General features: G+C 42.4%; 1 protein-coding gene across 3 annotated transcripts in view; it reads right to left on the reverse strand.

The window, feature by feature from the left end:
• The window catches only part of tmem71 (transmembrane protein 71), a 52,102-nt gene extending 33,746 nt beyond the window's left edge, over positions 1–18,356 (reverse strand). Inside the window, exons 1-5 of one of the 3 annotated variants that reach the window (XM_072570127.1) lie at positions 18,065–18,356; positions 17,513–17,603; positions 5,239–5,303; positions 4,201–4,258; positions 2,005–2,208 (exon numbers count right to left, since the gene is read on the reverse strand). In XM_072570127.1, coding sequence (XP_072426228.1) covers positions 2,005–2,208; positions 4,201–4,258; positions 5,239–5,269 — 293 coding nt within the window. In that variant the 5' untranslated portion in view covers positions 5,270–5,303; positions 17,513–17,603; positions 18,065–18,356. The remainder of the gene's footprint in view (positions 1–2,004; positions 2,209–4,200; positions 4,259–5,238; positions 5,304–17,512; positions 17,604–18,064) is intronic. The other 2 variants (XM_072570126.1, XM_072570128.1) reach the window with 2 other exon arrangements.
• Between the last annotated feature and the right edge of the window lie 1,939 nt (positions 18,357–20,295).

The raw sequence follows: 20,295 nt of genomic DNA on the forward strand, positions 1-20,295 counted from the left end.
ATCTGCGACCAGTTCGAACGGGCCTCGGGGGCCAAGGTAAACCGAGGCAAGAGCGAGGCCATGCTCTTCGGGAACTGGGCCACCCAATCCTCTATCCCCTTCACCGTCAGGACCGACCACCTGAAGGTGCTGGGTATTTGGTTCGGGGGGGCTGGGGCGTGCGCCAAGTCTTGGGAGGAGCGTATCAGCAAAGTGAAGCAGAGACTGGTCACTCTCCATCGCGGGAAAAAACCTGGTCATCAGGTGTGAGGCACTGTCATTGCTATTATACGTGGCACAGGTCTGGCCTATTCCCAGAACCTGTGCCGCTGCAGTCACCCGGGCCATCTTCCAGTTTATATGGAGGTCAAAGATGGACCCAGTCTGAAGGGACTCGATGTATACATTTCTGGGCAACGGGGGAAAAAATACATCTAATGCCACCCTCACCCTGATGGCCACCTTTGTGTGTGGCTGCATCAAGCTGTGCGTGGATCCCCGGTACGCAAACACCAAGTGTCACTACGTACTGAGGTTCTACCTGTCCCCGGTGTTGCGAAGGATGGGCCTGGCCTCGCTGCCGCGGAACGCTCCGAGTCGTTGGACCGTTCCGTATCACCTGTCCTTCGTGGAGAAGTTTATGAGGAAAAACACCTTTGACCACAAGTCCATCAGGAAGTGGTCAGCACGTAGCGTCCTTGAGACCCTTCGGGAAAAGGAGAGGGCGGATCCTGTCGAGCGGTTCCCTGAGCAGACTATCAAAGTCATTTGGCAGAATGCCTCATCGCCAGGACTTTCCAACAAGCACCAAGACGTGGCTTGGCTGGTGGTGAGAAGGGCTCTGCCTGTGAGATCCTTTATGCACGCCTGGACTCTGTGCCGCACCGCACGCTGCCCTCGAAGTGGCTGCGGGGGGGGAACGAGACTGTCACACACCTCCTTCTGGAATGTGCCTTCGCAGAAGTCTGGAGATGAAGGTAGTGGTGTTTGTGGAGGTTCGTCCCGAGCAGCGCCGTGACGTGGGACTCCGTGCTCTACGGTCTATTCCCTGGGACGCACAGCGAGAAGAACATTAACTGCGCCTGGAGGATCATCAGCTCGGTGAAGGACACTCTCTAGGCAGTCCGAAACCTGTTGATCTTCCAGCTGAAGGAGTTGACCCCGACCGAGTGTTGCAGACTGGCACATTCCAAAGTCCAGGACTACGTGTTGAGGGATGCGCTAAAGCGTGGGGCAGCTGCCGCCAAGGCGCAGTGGGGAAAGACCACTGTGTAACATCTGCCTGCTTAAAGAAGAACAGGGGGCCCATGCAGTCATTTGGGCTCCACTGACGCCTCAGCTAAAAATGTAATCGTACAGACCTGTAAATAGGAATGATTACTCTGTCTCTGTATACCAAGAAATGGAATGTTTACTGATGTATGGCATGACCAATTGTACAGATCAAAATATTTTATAAATAAAAGTATATTTTTGAAATAAAAAAAATATCTTGTCGACATGGACGAGTTGGACAGAAGCGTTTCTGAGCTTTATAACTCTGACTCAGTGTCTTCCAACATCTTCCTCCTATATTGAATAAGCGGTCATATTGAATAAGCAGACCATAAAATCAGAATAGGAGGAGGCCATTCAGCCCTTTGGATCTGCTCCCCATTCCTCACACCTCCTTTCCTGTGTTTTTTCCCATAATCCTTGATTCCCCTCCTGACCAAGTATCTGCCTAGGTCAGCCACAATGTGAACAAGCACAACCCGCACAGCTCTGTGGCAAGCCGTCCAAAAACTCAACCCCCAAGAGAAGAACTGCCTCCTCATCTTGGTGTCAAATTAAAACCCTTCAGTCAAATAGATCTGAAGGAAGTTCTCAAATGGTTACTGAAAGTGAAGCAAGTGATAGGATACAGTGAAACCTCAGTATTTGGATTATGTGGTTCAGTTTACTGAAGGTGACTACTGTCCTGAAGCCATGATTAGCCTGAGTGTGATTAACTTGAGGTACACAGTCATCAATGGAGATACCCACCGTACAAGATTTTCCTTGTAACTGATGTTTATTTTAGATGGCGTGAGAGTGAGATTGCCCTCCTCATCCATGAAGCTCTCTTCACTGAGATCATAATAGCCATTTGTTAGCAAGCGAGGACTCCGACGGCACATACAGGGGGAGCCAGTCAGCGAATTTAGGTGCCAAGGTGAATTGGAGTTCTCATTGGTCATCAATGATAATCTTGAATTGACAAAGTACAAATCAAAAAAAAAGCAGCAACAAGGTATTAATAACTGAAAGTTTGCACACAGGACAAATGATCATTTAGAAATAAAGATGGGGCAAAGTGGATCATTGCAGTTGCACTCACATTTAGAATGGGTCACAGGATTCAGCCTGGGACTAATCAAAATGAAGTCCATGCAGACAAAAGTGGCTGCATAATAAGATCCTTCATTAGTGACTTCTAGGGGCTTTTATAATCTCACTCCATGCATTTGACAGAAATTTTTTTGAACTTTACGACTTTATTGTAGAACTTCAGGGAAATTCTACCACCTTGCCTCCTACTCCAATATGACCTCCTGGGCTTTTAAAATGGAATCGGAGAATCAGATGGATTTGGGAAGCAGTAACTTTCTCTAGGGCAGCATGGTGGCTTAGTGGCTAGCACTACTGCCTCACACCAGCAGGACCTGGCTTCAATTCTACCCTTTGTCAGGTTTGCATGTTCCTCACCCTGTCAGTGTGCTCTGGTTACTCTTTTTAGGTGGTAGTGGGCATGTGTTTGGAATGTGCCATGTAAAAAGCTTTGGTGAATTTCTGCAGTGCACCTTGTAAATAGTACACTCTGCTGCAACCGAGTGTCGGTGGTGGATTTGCTGCATGTTTGTAGATGTGGAGCTAATCAAGTGGATTGCTTTGTCCTGGATAGTGTCAAGCTTCTGAGTATAGTTGGAGCTGTACCCAACCAGGCAATTGAGATTATTCTATCACTCCTGATTTTTGTAGACAGTGGACAGGATTTAGGGAATCAGACTTAGAGGGTGGCCATTAAATTAAGTGCATTTTGGAGAGGACAGTAAATTTTGCCTTGAGTGATTGATCATCTCGATTTATACCAATCCAAAGAAACACAAATAAAGCAGTAAATCTCCAGTGAGATGGTACCATAATGTGGCATTTTGGCTATGGCTCTCTTTATTGTAGAAACAGAAAAGGCAATTCTATTTTCCCTTTCACCAGGGAGAATGTTTTTATCCAGTGTGCTGTAGTCCCAGTTCTGGGAGGCATAATTGTGATAAAATAACAGAAGGCCTCTTTTCTGCCCAAAATAAGAAAAAACTAGTTAACCAAGTACACATCTAATGAATATTGAACCTACCATACTAACACACTGAATAGTCCAAATTTAAGTTGAATAGAAGTTTGCCTCAGGGAAGAAGCAGACCTGATACATCTAGTCCCTTCGGGTGATAAAGGTTGCACAGATGCGTCACTAGTGTGTACCTAATGGTAACAGACTCCATTTGAGAGTCAGCACCCAGAGTGGAGGAAAATGGTAGCATAAGCAAACCATTCAGCTCCCTCAAAACTATTCTAGTATTCAATCAGATCATGGATGGGAAAGAAAGAAGATGCCTGTAAATAGGAAATGGGAGCAGAACATTCTGGAAACTTTTGTTCAGTAAGCATTTGAAAAAAAAAACAGCAAAGCTGATGTTTCAGGTGGAGACCATTAAACCAAGCCAATTTTCTGAGATTTGGGTATTCCTAGCACTTTGACTTGAGAGGGGAAAGATTTAAAAAGGGACCCAAGAGGCAACTTTTTCATGCAGAGGGTGGTGCGTGTATGGAATGAGCTGCCAGAGGAAGTGGTGGAGGCTGGTACAATTGCAACATTTAAAAGCCAGTTGGATGGGCACATGAATATGAAGAGTTTACAGGGATATGGGCCAAGTGCTGGCAAATAGAACTAGATTAGGTTAGGATATCTGATCAGCATGGAAAGTTGGACTGAAGGGTCTGTGTCTGGGCTATAAATCTCTACGACTCTATTGCAATGTAACAATACACCAGCAGTTTCATCTGCAAAAAAACCACAAGTTTTAAATTGCCTCATACAAATGTTGTTGACAACTAAGAGCATCTCTCAATACATGTTACCTTCTGAATTAACTGCAACCTAATCAATGCAATAAAGTATGAAACTTGAAATCCATATCATATTACCTGTGGAGAGTCTCTTCAGTAGGTGTCTCTTGTTGAACACCTGGGAACATCTGTGCAACTGTCACAAAGGACAAATAATTTAAGACATGTTGAGAAAGCTAAACTGAAAACAACATTACTAACAATAACCTGAAAGAACACAGACTGCTTCCACTTATACATGTCCTGTTTACGTGCAGGGAAACATTGCAAAATAGTTAACATCAGAGGAACAAATGGAGTAGGTGATAATCAGGTAAAGAAAATTGCAAACATGGGTGTGAGCCTAGTCTAAAGAGACTCTTTAAAATTTAGAGCTGTTTTACAATAGCAATCTTTCTGGGAACAAGAAGCTAAAACATTGTCAGTTTGGAACACCTGCAAGTGAAACGCAGCCAATTCTGATAGTCACAATATCAGCAGGGTCAATGCTCAAAACTCCAACCCTCCCCCAAAACATTAAACTTGGACATAGCACATTGCTACTCCTTGCAGAAACTAATATGTAACTAGGTCATTCTGAGTCAAGGCTCTAGTATTGGCACATGCACTCCTCCACATTGAAAAGCAACTTATTTAATGGCTGACTGCCAATAGCCACCAGTGGTAAGGGCAAAGGAAGTGGGGATACAGCAGAGGAATGCAGAGTTGTCAGTGGTTTCAAGGCAGAAGTGCAGGGAGAGGAGGTGAAGACCGAGAGGGATTTGAACACAAGAATGAATATTGTAAGTTAGAGACAAGCACAGGGGTGATGGGACAATGGGACTTGCCACTATTATAGGGCAGAAAAGCTTTAGAGGAGTTCAAGTCTACAGAGGGTAGAGACATGAAAATGGCTTAAGGAGTAAACTGGTTGGTTCTGAGATAACAGATACAGGGATAAGGGTTTCAACATCAAATGATTTGAAGCAGGGACCAAGACAGATAATATTAGTGAGACGCACACACACACACACACGAGATAAAAAAGTGAACTGTGAAATAGAGAAAATGCATGCTACTTTAAATACTGAACAAAATACAGCTATATATAGATCAGTGAAATGAATATTTTTGTACCAGGTAATGAAGTTGACAATGCAGGATACATTTCTGATGCTTGTCCAATCTTCAACAGTCAAACCCTGAATGAAGAGAAGATCAATTAAAATTAAATATACACAAATGATTCTGATGTATCTTTAGTAATTCACAGTAAAAGTATCATATTTGAACAAAGCCTTTTATCACAGCATCAAGACTAGGCAAGAGCTCTGGAATTTTTGGATTCCTAATACAAAAGAACATTTGTTTACAAAAATAGTTGACTTGGGCTGGACATACCAGCTCACGGAGAATAGGTCACATTCTGCACTTGTTGCAACAAGCACTGCCTCAGTTGCAGGTTGGTTTGAATTTTTCGGAGTTGCATCAGAAAAGTAAAAGATTTAAAAAGGATGGCAAAAAAAACCCCATGGAATATAGAATGACTAACTATAGGCAGAAGCTCACAACCCTGGATCATGGTGTGGACGAGCTGATGTTGGATTGGGGTGGACAAAGTTAAAAATCTCAACACCAAGTTATAATCCAACAAGCTTAATTGGACACTAGCTTTTGGAGCACTGCTCCTTCATCAGATAGTTGTGGAGCAGGATCAAAAGACACAGAATTTATACCAAAAGATTACAATGTCATGCAACTGAAATGATATGTTGAACAAACCTAGATTGTTAAGTCTAGGTTTGTTCAATATATCATTTCAGTTGCCTGACATTGTAATCTTTTGGTATAAATTTTGTGTCTTATGGTCCTGCTCAACGACTACTTGATGAAGGAGCAGCGCTCCGAAAGCTAGTGCTTCCAAATGAACCTGTTGGACTATAACCTGGTGTTGTGTGATTTTTAAACTTTGCCCACCCTGGATCAGAAATGCTTCTCATATCCACCCAAGTGGGAATGAATTCTGAAGCACTTCCAAAGGATTTTACAGTTTATTTCTGATATTATTCCATTCGAAGCAGCTGGGGGTTGTTGGGTAGGGAGAAGGAAGACAATATGGATTTGCATCAGGTCCTAAAGGAATTGTTTTTGATTTTGATCAACACAAAGAGAAATCCTTTGGACATTGGCGATGTAAAACAGTTATATCAGATTCAGCAGTTAGTGTGTACACATTAATGTCCATTCAAGCAGCAGAAGAGTTGACATCTGAAGCAAAAAATAATGTGGCAGTTCTGTGGGGGGCCCTTGCCTCCCCCCACTGCCGCCCAATGTTGCTGAAGAAGAGCTTTTGCTCGAAACATTGATTCTCCTGCTCCTTGGATGCTGCCTGTCTTGCTGTACTGTTCCAGCACCACACTTGCTGACTCTGCAATCTGCAATCCTCACTTCCAACTGTCCATTCATAGCCACTGAAGTCAAAAAGAGTGAGTGAGATTTAAAAACAGGTAGTCAATTTGATACCACCCATTTAATACCAAAGTTATAATTCCCTACAATTAGGTAAAAAAGTTTGATAGCTTGGAGAGAGGATGGGCCCGGTGGCAGTGGTTAGCGCTGCTGCCTCACAGCACCAGGTTCAATTCCAACCTTGGGTAACTGTCAGTGTGGGTTTTCTCTGGGTTACTCTTCGGAGGGTCAGTGTGGACTGGTTGGGCCGAAGGGCCTGTTCCCACACTGTAGGGAATCTAATCATAAGATCCACCCACTCTATTTGAATGTGATTGCCACCCTGCTAAGTTTAGTATCATCACCATTTTAAACGGTCATGTTGACTGCTTCAGTCTACACAGTGAGGCGTGACTGGTCAGTCAATTCTAGAGGCATTGGTAAAGAACAGATCCATCAGAGTCAAGTCCAGAATTAGGAGGGGCAGCAATGCTGGATCACTGTCACACTAGGGCATGCACCCTCCATGGCTTCACTTCCATCTTAGCGGCAGCTCTGTTGCACCTTGCTGTGCCAAAACTCTAGGTGTTGTGCACTGGGATACTTCTGACATCCTATAGTCATCCAGCAAATGTAAGTGAAGCAGGAGCCTCAAGGTCAAGGCTGCCAGATCAGCAGCCTATTGGCCAGCCGTCCACTACAGCAGTACAATAGATCAGCCTGAGACAATCCCACAAGCCTACAGTATGAAATACTGGATTAGTGGTGCTGGAAGAGCACAGCAGTTCAGGCAGCATCCAATGAGCAGTGAAATCGACGTTTCGGGCAAAAGCCCTTCATCAGGGCTTTTGCCCGAAACGTCGATTTCGCTGCTCGTTGGATGCTGCCTGAACTGCTGTGCTCTTCAGCACCACTAATCCAGTATTTGGTTTTCAGCATCTGCAGTCATTGTTTTTACCTACAGTATGAAATAGTCCCAACTGTAAGCCTGAGCTGATGGATGCCTTTAAAATTAAGTAGTTTGACAAGGCAAATACAGAGAAGACATCTCCATTTACAAGTGAAAACAACTAGGGACCATAAATAAAAGAAAACTAATCCAAAAGGAATGGCTTTACCCAAACCATCATTTAAAGTATGGAATTTGCTATCGTCATTAAGGAAAATAGTTAAGAAACCTCTGAAGAGAAAGTTGGAAGTATTTGTTAAGAATTTAATAGAAGGAGATACCATTGGGTTAAATACTGAAAAAGGAGGAAGCTCATTTGGATTATATACACTGATATGGATCAGGGGGACTGGATGGTCAGTTCAGTGTAATCCAATGTACTTTTTAAATCTATAATTCCATGTTCTTTGCAGACTGGATGACATTGCTATAATGATCCAAGTGACTGGCATACAGCTTTAAAAACAGAGTAACTTGAGACTGATATTTCAGTCTTAGTTACTAGCCCTTCAGTGATGTACAGCCAGATGCCTTTCAGCACTGGATAACCACTTTCCATTCCGTAATAGTTAACATGTTTTTTTATTTATAGAGCATGAACTACACAGATAAGTTCTCCATGATCATTTCCTTTCAGACAACATCTGCTACATCCAAAACTGTGCAGACGGCAGGAGGTCATTTCAAGTTCACGGTCTGTTTTGGTCAGTCCTTACTCCAGTCACAATTTGAAGTGGCATCTACAACTTCCTTCACATTATTAAAGCAGTTTCTTCTTGTTATTAATTTTAACAGTTGGCAGCATCATGAGGGTCAAATGCTGGTAAATTGGAGAAGATTAATTTAGGATATCTAGTTGGTATGGACACGTTGGGCCAAAGGTGTTCCATGCCTTACAACTCTATGACTACTTCAAAAGAAATATGTTGTGATCTATTTGCTTTAGAACCTTTAACTCTTTATAATGCTGCCAATTTCTAATATTCAAACCAGAATCAAATCTTCACAAGTCACTCATTTTTCACAGGGGTGAAACCAGTGCTAACACAAACAACCATACTTCTCAATGGATAGTGGGTCTCCCTCCACCTCCACCTCAAGCCCACTACTTCAAAATATTCTCCTTTCAAAAGATTCATGGCACCCATTTAATTGTTAAAAATCACACTACACCAGGTTATAGTCCAACAGGTTTAATTGGAAGCACACTAGCTTTCAGAGCGATGCTCCTTCATCAGGAGCTCCGAAAGCTAGTGTGCTTCCAATTAAACCTGTTGGACTATAACCTGGTGTTATGTGATTTTTAACTTTGTACACCCCAGTCCAACACTGGCATGTCCAAATCATGCTCATTTAATTGAACCTCCTCTTACAGATTAGCTAGCTACTTCTATCCCTGATTAGTCTACAATAATTACTGAATGTGTGTATGGACCAAATAAACACAACCAGCCTGACTATCACCATTACAGTGCTCTCATCTTCAGGTGCAGAAGCTTTACATGAACCTCAATGGCTAATTTTTTGATTACAAGGTTTGCAATTTGCCATCCCATCTCTTTGAAAAGCTGTGCAAAATGTAGCTGCAGGTTAACGTGTAAAGCCGCATTGAGGTATTTAGCACAATATAATCCATTGACAGATGCCCAGCCAATAAACCATTGTTCCCCCCCCGAGTGGGATCTCGGAGGCAGCAATGGCCATGTGGAGCTCTGACCAATTATACAGTTGCTCTCCTGCTCTCATGGAGGCATCCCATCAATTTTCAAACCACAAAATGGGGTTACAGAAAGAAAGGTTTGAGAAGCACTGGTGGAAAGCTTGTGTAAAGTCATCAACATTCAACATATTGCGGTATGATTTGGCAAGGAGCAAAAACTTTTAGTTAAGAGGTCTTCTGGGTGGTTTCTGCAGTCATAAACGATGATATTTGCCTGAACGTTCCACTGAGAAAACCAGTGATATAAAAAGGTTAGAGAAGATTATATTGAGGTGAATATGGCACATCTTGTAGCACACATCATAGAATTCTACTCTTAGCACCAATTTGCTGCCCAAGTATAGCTGTCTTGCAGGGAAAAAAGAATCCCAAAACCAACGAGAGTTATGTTTTCCAAGTGATTCTGAATGAACTTGCTTGCTCCAATAATCACTTACTTTCCCTGTCCAATGCAGAAAGCATTCTATCCCTTGGTAAAATGCAGCAAACCAATGCTCCAAACTAATGTTTCCATACAATCTTAAACTGAATTGGAGAAAATATTCAGCACGTCCAATCACTTCATATAGTCTAGCATCTTTCTTGTCCCCCAGTGACAATCATTGACAGCAAAAATAAAGAACACCTAAAGTAAAATGATCGCAAACTCTCTATAACTGGCCTTGCATTGAAGACAGTCACATGACGCGGTATGTTTCGTCACAGGTTGGGACCTGGAAGTGGAAGATCGTTCAGGGTTCCTGGCCGGCAGAGTGTGCTGCAGGAATGGTATGTGATGGCAAACAGGCGCAGAGGCCAGGGCCCCCAAACTCTGAGCCCTGATCCACAGATTCCAAACCCAAACTCAAAATTTGGTGGTGGACAATTTTACTTGAATAAACAAGCATAAGTCTAAATTCTTTGAGTTTAGCTTCTGCATTTCCAGACAATCTCTTACTAAGAGTTGCGTTTACAATTTCCTGCCCTTGTTTATTATGCAATAAAGTCTAAATCAGAAAAATAACCTCACAGTCTAAAAATTATTCTGAGTAATGCTATCATGTGAATGTAGTCATATCATATGCTTTTATCTGGCATTTATTTATCCTAATTCTCCTTAAAAATCTGGAGAAAGGAATTTGATAGGAGTGCGTTAGGTATTGGTTTGATAACAGTATCTACTGGTTTGCATTTCAAAGTGAAAACTCCATAGGCCACAACAATTAGTGGGCTCAGGTAAAGCCAACATTTCTGGACTGCAAGACCGATTTTAGATTGTCATGTGTACCTTGTTACCGAAATACAGTGAAGAGTGTTGTGTAGTGTCACCACTCTCCAGCAGCATCTTAAAACGCAGAAAAACATCTTTAGAAATATAACTTTTAGATGGTCAGGATCACCATGGACATTGAAACAGACTTGAAAATTCAGGACAAAAAACACTTTCAGACTTTTTATGGTTACTGGTGATCAATTAGTGGTCCCTAATAATTCAGGCATCTTTCTTACACAAAACCACACAAACAGGCCAACCAGCTGAATGGGCATTTTTATTTTACTTGTCCACAAGATGTGGGAATTGCTAGTTTGTATTGTCCATCCCCAACTGTCCTGAAGAAGGTCGTGTTGAGCTGCCTTCTCCAACCACTGCTTTCCTTGTGAGTGGGCATTGCTGTTAGGAGGGGAGTTAGAGGATGTTCACTCAGAGACAAAAGGAATTTCAATGGAGGGCAAATTAAGATGCTGTGTGGTTTGGACAAAAGTGCCTCCATTCCAATCACAGCAGCCCATCCCCTTGTCCTAAGCACAACAGGTCTTTTGGGGCCCCAGTTAGTGGGTTCGCATACACCCTTCCAACCCCATTCTCTGTGTGGTAGTACCCAAATGCATTTGCTGTCCTAGTTTTTCTAGGTGACAGATGTTATAGGTTTGGAAGGCAAAGCAACTGAGATGACTTGATGCAGATCATCTTGTAGATGGTACATGCTACTGCCATTGCATACGAGTGATGGAGGGAATGACTGTTGAAGGAGGTGAATGCGGTGCCAACCAAGTGGGCTGCTTTGTTCTGGAATCATCTCAAGCATCTGGAAGGTTGCTGGTGCTGCACCATCCAGGCAAGTGGAGTATATTCTATCACACTCCTGACTTGTGCCTTGGAAGCGGTGGATGAGCTTTGAGGCTTCAGGAGGTGAATTGCTCACCACAAAATTCCTAGCTTCTGACCTACTCATTAAACTAGCCATATGTTTATACTGCTAGTCCAGCTCAGGTCTGGTCAACCCTCTGATGTTGTTAGTATAGGATTCAACAATAGAACTTAAAGGGGAGAGGTGTCACCTCTCATGGTTGATATGTATTTCTGACTGCTACATCTCGCTGTATCTGGATGCTCTAACAATGGTATTACTTCTCGGGAGGGGGGGTGGGGTGGGTCCAGTTAATTCAGTTCTCTAGGTGGCTCGAGTATGGTGCAGAAGAACACCAGAAATGTGGGGTCAATATCCTTACTGGCAATGATAGATCTCAGGACTTGCCTCTCACCATTGTGGTATCAAGGCATTAACTACAGTTAACAACAATCCTTAGAGAATTAGAGTGTGTATTAAAGGAGAGAGATACTTTTTCAAAAACTTAGAAAACAGGAGTTTATTTTGTTTGCCGCGCTATTTTCAGGCAGAGCATGGCTTCCAACGGTGGGCAAAATATTGAAAATTCAGGAGGAAGTGATATGTCATTGTAATTAAAAAAAAAGCTAAAGTGAAATCGGTTGCGAAGGAAATTGTCTGGAACACTAAAGCTGCTTTCTTTCAAAAGCTGCTTCAAAACAGCAAGGGATATGCATAACAACTATCCTGTGGGTGACTGGGCTGATTTCACTCTGCCAGATGTGCTGATAAAGAATATTAGAAAATTCTTTCACCACTGAACAAAGACAATGGAAAACTTAAAAAGAAATCAATCCCTGCAATGGGAGTTTCTTTGAAAGACCTTTTACTTTAACATGTTAAAACAGATTCAGGTTGTTTATTTTCAAATTTAAACCTCCATCACAAATACAAGATGAATTCTGTGGTTAGCACCGGAAACAGCTCAGTTTCTGCTCTGTTCAGCAATTCTGCAATGTAGAGAGGAAGAGCTAACTAAAAGAAAGAAATTAAGAATTGAACAGCAAATATAAGTTCTACAACAACACACAGCACTGTTGTTGTTTGAAAATATATATTTGTTACATCCCTGCAGTGTATAAGCAAGAATTATAATTTCATCTTCTCCTGTCTATCCAATAGTGGTTATGGCATATTATGACATATTACAAAAGGCTGTCATTTAGATGCTTCAGGAACTGCCAGAAGCTCAAGCAATTACTTTGAAAACTTCCCATGCACAATTGTTAATGTGTTCATTATTAGGTACATTTGTACAGTAGTAAAGACACAGTAAACATCCGCATCCACGACCACAAAAGACTGATCAACTATTGGGGTTTAGACCCACTTTTGATGAGAGATTAACAGCTGAAAGGTTACCCTGCTTCTTGAAGATATTGGTACCTTTTTACATATTTCCTACATTTTCTATTTGTCATTAGATTAGGTAAAAATGCTTGCCATCATATCTTTGCAAATATTCTTCGCTTTGTTTTTACAAAATACTCTTCAATTATTTAATAAGTTTGTCAAGAAAAAAGGCATGGGAATTTAGTACAAAAACAAACCATAATGAATGAAATGGGTTTTATCTACAGATCCATGCTTTATGAAAGGTCATTGACCAGAAACATTCCTGGTGCTTTCTCCATAGAAGCTGCCAGACCAGCTGAGTATTACAAGGACTTATAGAGTCATAGAGATGTACATCACGGAAACAGACCCTTCGGTCCAACCCATCCATGCTGACCAGATATCCCAACCCAATCTAGTCCCACCTGCCAGCACCCGGCCCATATCCCTCCAAACCCTTCCTATTCATATATCCATCTAAATGCCTCTTAAATGTTGCAATTGTACCAGCCTCCACCACATCCTCTGGCAGCTCATTCCATACATGTACCACCCTCTGAAAAAGTTGCCCCTTAGGTCTCTTTTCTATCTTTCCCCTGTCACCCTAAACCTATGCCCTCTAGTTCTGGACTGCCCAACCCCAGGGAAAAGACTGTGCCCATTTACCCTAGCCATGCTCCTCAATTTTGTAAACCTCTATAAGGTCACCCCTCAGCCTCTGACGCTCCAGGGAAAACAGCCCCAGCCTGTTCAGTCTCTCCCTATAGCTCAAATCCTCCAACCCTGGCAACATCCTTGGAAATCTTCTGCACCCTTTCAAGCTTCACAATAACTTTCCGATAGGAAAGAGACCAGAATTGCATGCAATATTCCAATGGTGGCCTAACTAATATCCTGTACAGCCGCAACATGACCTTCCAACTCCTGTACTCAATACTCTGACCAATAAAAAGAAAGCATACCAAGCGCCTTCTTCACGATCCTCTCTACCTGTGACTCCATTCAAGGAGCTATGAACCTGCACTCCAAGGTCTCTGTTCAGCAACAATCCCTTGGACCTTACCATTAAGCGTTTAAGTCCTGCTACGCTTTGCTTTCCCAAAATGCAGCACCTCACATTTATCTGAATTAAACTCCATCTGCTATTTCTCAGCCCATTGACCCATCTGGTCAAGATCCTATTGTAATCGGAGGTAACCCTCTTCGCTGTCCACTACACCTCCAATCTTACTAACTCTATCTCTAATGCTCGCATCCAAATCATTTATGTAAATGACAAAAATTAGAGGACCCAGCACCGATCCTTGTGGCACTCCACTGGTCACAGGCCTCCAGTCTGAAAAACAACCCTCCACCACCACCCTCTGTCTTCTACCTTTGAGCCAGTTCTGTATCCAAATGGCTAGTTCTCCCTGTATTCCAGGAGATCTAACCTTGCTAATCAGTCTCCCATGGGGAACCTCGAACGCCTTTCTGAAGCCCATATAGATCACTTCTACCACTCTTCCCTCATCAATCCTCTTTGTTACTTCTTCAAAAGACTCAATCAAGTTTGAGAGACATGATTTCCCACGCACAAAGGCATGTTAACCATCCCTAATCAGTTTTTGTCTTTCCAAATTCATGTACATTCTGTCCTTCAGGATTCCCTCCAACAACAACCACCGAGGTCAGGCTCACTGGTCTATAGTTCCCTGGCTTGTCTTTACCACCCTTCTTAAAACAGTGGCACGCTTGCCAACCTCCAGCCTTCCGGCACCTCACCTGTGACAAATGATACACTTGTTTTAAAGGAGCATACAATATTCAACTTAAAGCACCCTGTTCAGCAGCTTAACCAAGTAATGCACTGGGTGGAAATCTTCAGAAAATTCCAAGGTATTTTGAAGAGCATGATGCAGAAAGATGGTAAGGTTGTCTTCCATGATACGCCAAAATGTTAGTTTGCTCATTATATGGTGTAATTTCAAGGACCTCACCTCTATCTATACGGCAGCATAACTAAAGCTTCTGACAGCATACTTGCTTACAGCACGATGCTTATCAGGGTCATTTTAATCCTGTGTTGATAACAGCACCACTACAGGCACTACCTGCCTGATTTTTTAATAATATCAATGAACAGGTATCACCACGTCCTCCTCCTGGGACATCCATGTAAACTCCCCTGAAATGTGGGAACATAGAAAATATGAGCAAGAACAGGCTATTAGGCATTTTCTGCATGTTCTGTCAGTCAATCAGTTCGACCATGTTGTCTCTTCCCATGCTAGGACAGTGCTCTCCTGTCTGCCCACACCTTTTCCACTTCACAAGTTCAAATCCACAGTCTATTGTTCTGATGCCTGGACATGCCTGTAAACATCAGCCATTATTTGCTCCTGGTCATCCCCAGCAACTGTTCAACAAAAGCATAATACTTCCCAATCCGAAGGAACTGGGGATATTTAGCATATGGACTGAGCAAATGAGTCTTCCTTGCCTGGCAAATATTTCAGATATGCTTGCCCAAAACATGTTTGGATAATGTTGTCATTTGCACATCTGTTGCTGTTGTGCTGATATTGACAAAACAGATTCATTAATTGACATCTCATATCAATTCATTCAATTTCCTGGTGTTCTCCCCCCCCCCCCAAACTGGGGAAATATTACAAGTGGCAAGTTGCAAAGTCACAAACAAAGAGAGTGTAATAAAATAAGATAAAATACTGTAGATGCTGAGAATACAAACATAGTAATTACAAACAGGAGCAAGCTAATCAAACCCTCAGTGTGCTCCACCACTCAATAACATCAAGGCTGATCTGATCTTAACCCCAAATCCACATTCTTGCCTACTTAAATAGCTTTTGTCCCCTTATCATGAACCTCTGCCTTAAAGATATTCAAACACTGCCTTTTCAGGAAGAGTTCAAAAGACTCACGAGCCAGTGAGTTAAATCTCTCTGCATTAAGAATTATCCGCATAAGGCAGTAATTTTCAAAGAGTGGCCCCTAGTTTTAGATTATCCCAGCAGAAGAAACATCTTTTTCACATGGACAGTGTTGTCAAACAGAAACCTACGGGTTCAGGTGCATTCTCCTTTGCAAGTTGCATCACAGATAGACCGGGTGGTTAAGGTGGCAGTTAGCACACTTGCCTTCATTGTTCCGACCATTGAGTATAGAAGCTGGGATGTCATGTAAAGGTTGCACAGGACATTGGTGAGGCCACATTTGGTGTACTGTGCACAGTTCTGATAGCTCTGCTATAGGAAGGATATTATTAAATTGGAGAGGATTCAAAAAAGATTTACAAGGATGTTGCCAATACTGGAGGGCTTGAATTATAAGGAGAGGCTGGGATGTTTTCCACTGGAGCACAGGAAGTTGAGGGCAAATTGATTAAGTTAGAGGATTATAGGGGCATATAGAAGGTAAATAGCAAAGGTGTTTCCCGAAGGGTGGATGAGTTGAAACATGAGGGCATATTTCTAAAGGTGAGAGGAGAAATATTTAAAAGGAACCAGAGGCACAACTCCTTCACACAGACGGAAGTTTGCATGTGGAATAAACTGCCAGGGGAAGTAATAGATGCAGGTACAGTTACCACATTTGGATAGATACAAGAAGAGGAATGTTATGAGTCAAATGCAGGTAGGTGCTGGGTTCACTACTTTTCATCATTTATATAAATGATTTAGATGTGAGCATAAAAAAGGTACAATTAGTAAGTTTGCAGATGACACCAAAATTGGAGGTGTAGTGGACAGTGAAGAAGGTTACCTCAGAGTACAACGGGATCTTGATCAGATGGGCCCATGGGCTGAGGGGTGGAAGATGGAGTTTAATTTAGATAAAAGGTAAGGTGCTGCATTTTGGGAAAGCGAATCTTAGCAGGACTTATCCATTTAATGGTAAGGTTCTAGGGAGCTGAACAAAGAGACCTTTGAGTGCAGGTTCGTAGCTCCTTGAAAATAGAGTAACAGTTAGATAGGATAGTGAAGAAGGTGTTTGGTATACTTTCCTTTATTGGTCAGAACATTGAGTACAGGAGTTGGGAGGTCATGTTGTGGCTGTACAGGTCATTGGTTGGGCCACTTTTCGAATATTGCAAGCAATTCTGGTCTCCTTCTTATCGGAAGGATGTTGTGAAACTTGTAAGGGTTCAGCAAAGATTTACAAGGATGTTGCCAGGGTTGGCGGATTTGAGCTATAGGGAGAGGCTGAACAGGCTGGGGCCGTTTTTCCCTGGAGCATCGGAGGCTGAGGAGTGACCTTATAGAGGTTTATAAAATCATGAGGTATGTGGATAGGATAAATAGACAAAGTCTCTTCCCTGGGGTGCAGGAGTCAAGAACTAGAGGGCAGAGGTTTAGGGTGAGAGGGAAAAAATATAAAAGAACTAAAGGGGCACCTTTTTCACACAGAGGGTGGTACGTGTATGGAATGAGCTCCAGAGGAAGTGGTGGAGACTGGTACAATTGCATCATTTAAAAAGGCATTTGGATGGGTATATGAATAGGAAGGGTTTGGAGGGATACGGGCAGGGTGCTGACAGGTGGGACTAGATTGGGTTGGGATATCTGGTCAGCATGGACGGGTAGGACCGAAGGGTCTGTTTCTTTGATGTATGACTCCATAAAACATTTGTAAGTTTCAACCAAATCAACTTACTCTTCTGGACTGCAAGGATACATGCCTGTGCTGTCAGCTTTTCCTCATAAGACAGCCTCACTAAATCTAGCCAAAATGTTAATTTTGTAAATTTTCTATGAACAGTTTCCAACGTATTTAATGTTTCCTTAATTAAGACCAATACTGACGTACCAACTGAAGTTGGTGGGATCTCAACAGATCTGGCAACTTTTGAGAAGGGGAGAAACACAGTCAATGTTTCAAGTCCACGACTTCTTCAGATCTGAAACAGTGCACGTTTTCACAATGAATTCACATCAGAACGACTGATTAGAAACCACAATGACCACATCAAGAAATATTAATTATTCTGTTAAAGGCAAAGTACATCGGGCGCTGGAATCCTAAAACAAACACAGAGAGGGCGAGAGAAACTCAGCAGGTCTGGCAGCATCTGTGGAGAGAGGCTTAACGGTTTCAGCCTGATCGGCCTTTTCTGAATTATTCTATTGCTTTCGCCTTTTGAAAGATAAAATGCAAAACAAAAACTGGTGTGATCCTGTTTGAATTTTTTAACTGCCATTCCATCTGACCCACAGTTGGACTCAGGCTGAAGCGATTGCGAGATAACTCAGCTATTAGCACTTTGGTGGCTGCAACATTCAACACAGTGTATTCGCTTGAACATATGCAAGCCATCAGATACGTGCAAGAGAGTAAGTGTATTAAAAACAATGCTCTTACCAGAAAAGGGTGCGAGCTTCTCCAAACACGATGGTTAAAATGATATCAATGCAATTCGCTGTTGAAATCAACACAGCACTAACTACAGGACAAATAATGACTGATTGAATTGGAACGTCAAGTCTCAGGCTATTAGACACAGCAAAATGCAAACAATAGGGGTTTCCCAGGACTCATTCTGGATCACTCACTTCGCCAACCCCTTCCTCAGAATCAGTTCCTTCCGACGGCACAGTGTACCCCCTTCACCCTGAAAGCTGCCCGCTGCTGCAGTTAGCCTCCTGTATCCGGGCGGATGCCCTTTTAAGCCCGTAGCTCGCAACCCCTCCCTCCTCCCGGCTCGGAGTGCACCAGGTCCTAGCGCCCAGCCGTCCAAAACATCAACTGGTTCAAACATAAAGTAACGTTTCTTTCTTCACCTAGACGTTAGGATCGTTTTCAAATATTGCTTAAATTTACTGACTAATAACTCCCTATTTAACTAACAATGCTTTCAAAACGTTCAAACTCCAAAATAATAATATTCTGCCTGAGCATAAGTGGGTAACACTGCAGAGTATATTACATTTCATAGGTTGAAGAATATCAGTCAGGACCTTATCAACAATGATGTGGAAACGTTAACTCTGATTTCTCTGCACAGATGCTGCTAGACCTGCTGAGCTTTTCCAACAATTTCCCGTTTTGTTTCTGGTTTACAGCGTCCGCAGTTCTTTCGGTTTTTCCTTATCAGCGCTGACCGGGGTAAATACAAAAACAAAGTGAAATACTGTCGACACAGAGAGTTTGGAAACACGAGCTGTGGGGCCATCTGTGCAGCAAGAAATCGTGTAAACAAGGACATTTCTTCACAAGTGAAGGAAGATTGAAGTGGAATTAGTTTTGAGGAAGTGTAAGGATGAAAGGGAGGAAGAATAAATGGGGCTGTCGGTGATTAGGTAGAATGCAGAAGAAATCAATTGACAAAAGATTTTGTAGCACAGAAGACAAAAAGGATGGTCATGATTGGAGTACAGAAACATAAAACTGGTCCAGATTTTAATGGCCAACTAATAAAATCATGAACAGCTGTAGCCCAAAAGCAAAAGAAAAGGTCAAAGCCAGCAGTTGGAAAAAAAAATCCAAAATTGGAGCAGGAATCACAAGTAGCAGTTTAGGAGGCTATAACATTTCTAATCAATACATAAAGTGCTATTTGTAGATCCTGTCTTGAGTTTCTGGAACTTCAGGGTCATGCTCTACAGACTGAGCATGGGGTTCCACCAAGTTAAATCCCACCCAATCTGCAGTTGGTTTCCTCACGGTAAAGAAGACTGTATTGTGAGGGGTAATGTTGCACCCCTCAATCACCTCCAACATCTTGTCCCCTTCCCCCTGCATCTTGCCACATGATCAGAGTAATATAATATCTGGCCTTTTACCTCCTCGCTCCCCATTGTCTGAGGCGCCAAGCACTCTTCTCAGGTGAAGGAGTGGTTTAGGTGAGCTTCAGTTATTTCCTTTGTTTTATATCTTTGTCCTCTAGATTTGGACTTTCCACATGTGGAAATATTTTCCCTATTTCCGCTTTCTCAAAAACTGCGCTTGATGCATCAGGAGCTGGAATTATTTTCTCTTACATGAATACTTCGTGGGAATTAATTCAGAGGTTAAGGCAATGTCCTTTTAATCTGTTGTACTCTGCACACACAGGTTATAACTCCAACCATGTTACTGCTTTAAGAAATATTTAATGCTACCTTCTTTGCATTTAATTAGCTTTTAGAGGGCTCTTGTGGTACAGTGAGGGTGCCCTACCTCCAGGCCAGGATGCTTTGGTTCAGGCTCCTCCTATTCCAGAGGCATGAGGTAACATGCTTAACAGATTATTTAAAATATCTATAAGGTGACGAATAAGGTAGATACAACAATCTTACAAGAATTTTCACATCTTACAATGTCATATTCATTTAGAGTCATAGAATGTAAGCACAAAACAGACCCTTTAGACCAACTCAACAATGCCAACTAGATATCCAAAATTAATCTAGTCCCATTCGGCCAGCATTTGGCCCACACCCCTCTAAACCCTTCCTATTCATATACCCATCCTGTTGCCTTTCACATGCTGTAATTGTACCAACCTCCACCACTTCCTCTGGCAGCTCATTCCATACACGCACCACCCTCTCCATGGAAAAGTTGCCCCTTAGGTCCCTTTAAATCTTTCTCCCATCTTGTTTTGGGCTCAC

Source organism: Chiloscyllium punctatum, chromosome 5, assembly GCF_047496795.1.
Source record: "Chiloscyllium punctatum isolate Juve2018m chromosome 5, sChiPun1.3, whole genome shotgun sequence".
In the NCBI taxonomy this organism is placed as follows: Eukaryota; Metazoa; Chordata; class Chondrichthyes; order Orectolobiformes; family Hemiscylliidae; genus Chiloscyllium; species Chiloscyllium punctatum.